The sequence below is a fragment of the Impatiens glandulifera genome, unplaced genomic scaffold (assembly GCF_907164915.1).
Source record: "Impatiens glandulifera unplaced genomic scaffold, dImpGla2.1, whole genome shotgun sequence".
NCBI lineage: Eukaryota > Viridiplantae > Streptophyta > Magnoliopsida > Ericales > Balsaminaceae > Impatiens > Impatiens glandulifera.
The window spans coordinates 1-2,545 of record NW_025919031.1 but is presented as its reverse complement, the minus strand read 5'-3'; the positions used below and the strand labels follow the sequence as shown (position 1 = coordinate 2,545).

The following is a 2,545-nucleotide window of genomic DNA, read 5'->3' as shown; positions in this document are numbered from 1 at the left end:
CATTTTTCAGATTTAAACTCTATTTTTTTTATTCTACTTTTTCTCTACACTAATTTATCTTTAATATTTACAAAAATAAATATGTAGGTAGACAAGTAATGTTTTTATTTATATTTTTAATATTTCGATATTACTATTTTAAAATTATTTATAAAATTTTGTGTTTTTTTATTCAATATTTATAATCTTATTATAAGTTTTTTAATCGGGTAATTGGGTACCTGATCGATGAATTATGGATGGGGATAGGAGTAGTGATACCCGTCGGGTTTGGGTTCAAGTCAAGTAGTGAAATTAAAATCGGATTCGGGGATAGATACTTCACTGACGGGTAGAGTACCCATTGTCATCCTACTTTAGAGAGACATTTATTGGATGGACTTTAAACCAACCCTATTGGGCATAAACATCTTTAATCAAACTAATTATAAATAAATAAATTCTTCTAAACTTTATGTGAAAAATGTTTAAAATATTTCATCTTACTTAAGAAATCATTGGCATAAAACAGATAGTATCATATGCATCTTGTACAAACATTTTAGCAATTATTCACTTATCCATTATTAATGGTAATAATTGTACAATTAGTCTTAGTTTGGTTGTAAGTATAACCTAATTTTAAGTAGTTTATTTTTAATTAACTTTAGGTTTTTCTTTTCAATTGATTGAATAGAAATAACCCTTCAAGTGTAAGATTATAAAAGATCCCTTTAAGTAAGGTCCTAAATTTGACCCAAAAAAAGTCTGTTCCTTTTATTATTTTTAAATAATAAATAAAAATGTTTGGGAATTCATCTTTATTTTTATTTATTTATAAGATTAATAGATTCACATGGCATCATAATGATACCCTCTTGGATAAAAATCTATTAGAAAGCCTGTTGACTCCTTACAAAGATATAGAATAATAATATATATATAGATTATAAAATGTTAATCTAACCAATCTAAGAACATCCTTAATTAATGACAAGCACATGCAATATTGATCAAGACATATATAGTCAACTGAAATATTTTATAAACTAAAATATTAATAAAAACACATTTCAAATATCTATTAAAATAGGAGGGAAACAAGATCAAATAGCTCTCAAAACATAGCTAACACAGTTTTGATCTCCATCATGTACTTCTTCCATGCCTCTCTTGTTGTTCTTCTCTGTTTGATCATCCCAATAATTTTGGTGAAAGTTTTAACTCATTGGAACGCGGTCACTCGAGGGAAGTCGTCGCTTCCCCCGGGCACATCGGGATGGCCTTTTGTTGGCCAAACCCTAGAGTTTTTGGCAGCTGGTTGGAGTGGCCATCCCGAGAAGTTCATATTCGATAACATTAAGAAGTATCGATCACTCATCTTTAGATCACACTTGGCTGGATCCCCAGCCGCCGTCTTCTGTGGGGCAGCTGCCAATAAGTTTGTATTCTCGAACGAAAATAAGCTTGTCCAATTGTGGTGGCCAAAAACAATCACCAAGTTAATACCTTCTACGTCCAATTTCGAAGAATCCCTTAAACTAAATAGGATGCTTAACAATTTCTTAACGCCAAAGACTCTAGAACCCTATATTGGCTTCTTGGATATAATCGCGCAACGACATTTTGCTTCTCATTGGGACAATAGGGAACAAGTCACCGCGTTTCCACTTATAACAAGCTACTCCTTCGCGTTGGCTTGTCGCTTGTTGATCAACGTTGATGATCCCGAGCTCGTTGAAAAGCTCGCAGATCCTTTCGAGCAAGTCTTGAGGGGGACTGTTTCGATGCCCATTGACTTGCCATGCACAAGGTATAACCGTGCCATCAAAGCATCCCGTTTCATCATTAACGAATTTACGACGATCGTAAAGCAAAGAAAGACCGATTTAGAACAAGGAACATATAAATCCCTTACGCAAGATTTACTATCACACATGTTGCTTACTAGAGATGAAAACTTTGTGACGGACTATAACATCGCGGAAAAGATCATGGGATTAATTATAGGCGGCGACACGGTGAGCTCGGCATGTTCTTCCATTGTCAAGTTCCTTGCCAAACTCCCGGATGTTTATGAAAGAGTTTATAAAGGTATGGATCATGATTCATGATTAATGTTAATTGAAATGATTTTTTTGATGATTAATATATAGTTCTTTTTTTATGCAAATAAATAGAGCAAATGGAGATTGCAAATTCAAAGAGTTTAGGTGAATTGCTGACTTGGAATGATGTTAATAATAAGATGAAATATTCATGGAGTGTAGCATGTGAAGCAATGAGACTTGCCCCTCCTATTCAAGGCACCTTTAGGGAGGCCTTGACTGATTTCATCTATGAAGGCTTTTTAATACCCAAGGGATGGAAGGTGAGAAATTATCATTATTTAGATGGTCTCTTTTAGAAATAATTTATGAATCTGAATTTCTAAAAGAAAACATTGATTTGAAAATTGATTTAAATTAGATAATATTATGAAAGAAAACTAAAAAGTTTCCAAATGATATCATGAATTGGGTCGGATTTATTTAAATTTTGCCCTACTACAATTGTTACACTCAAT

General features: G+C 32.8%; 1 protein-coding gene across 1 annotated transcript; it reads left to right on the top strand.

The window, feature by feature from the left end:
• The first annotated feature begins 1,130 nt into the window (after positions 1-1,130).
• On the top strand, positions 1,131-2,093 carry LOC124917345 (beta-amyrin 28-monooxygenase-like). Its single transcript, XM_047457798.1, has one exon. It carries the CDS (start codon positions 1,131-1,133, stop codon positions 2,091-2,093), a length of 963 nt encoding a protein of 320 aa, XP_047313754.1.
• The last annotated feature ends 452 nt before the right edge of the window (positions 2,094-2,545 follow it).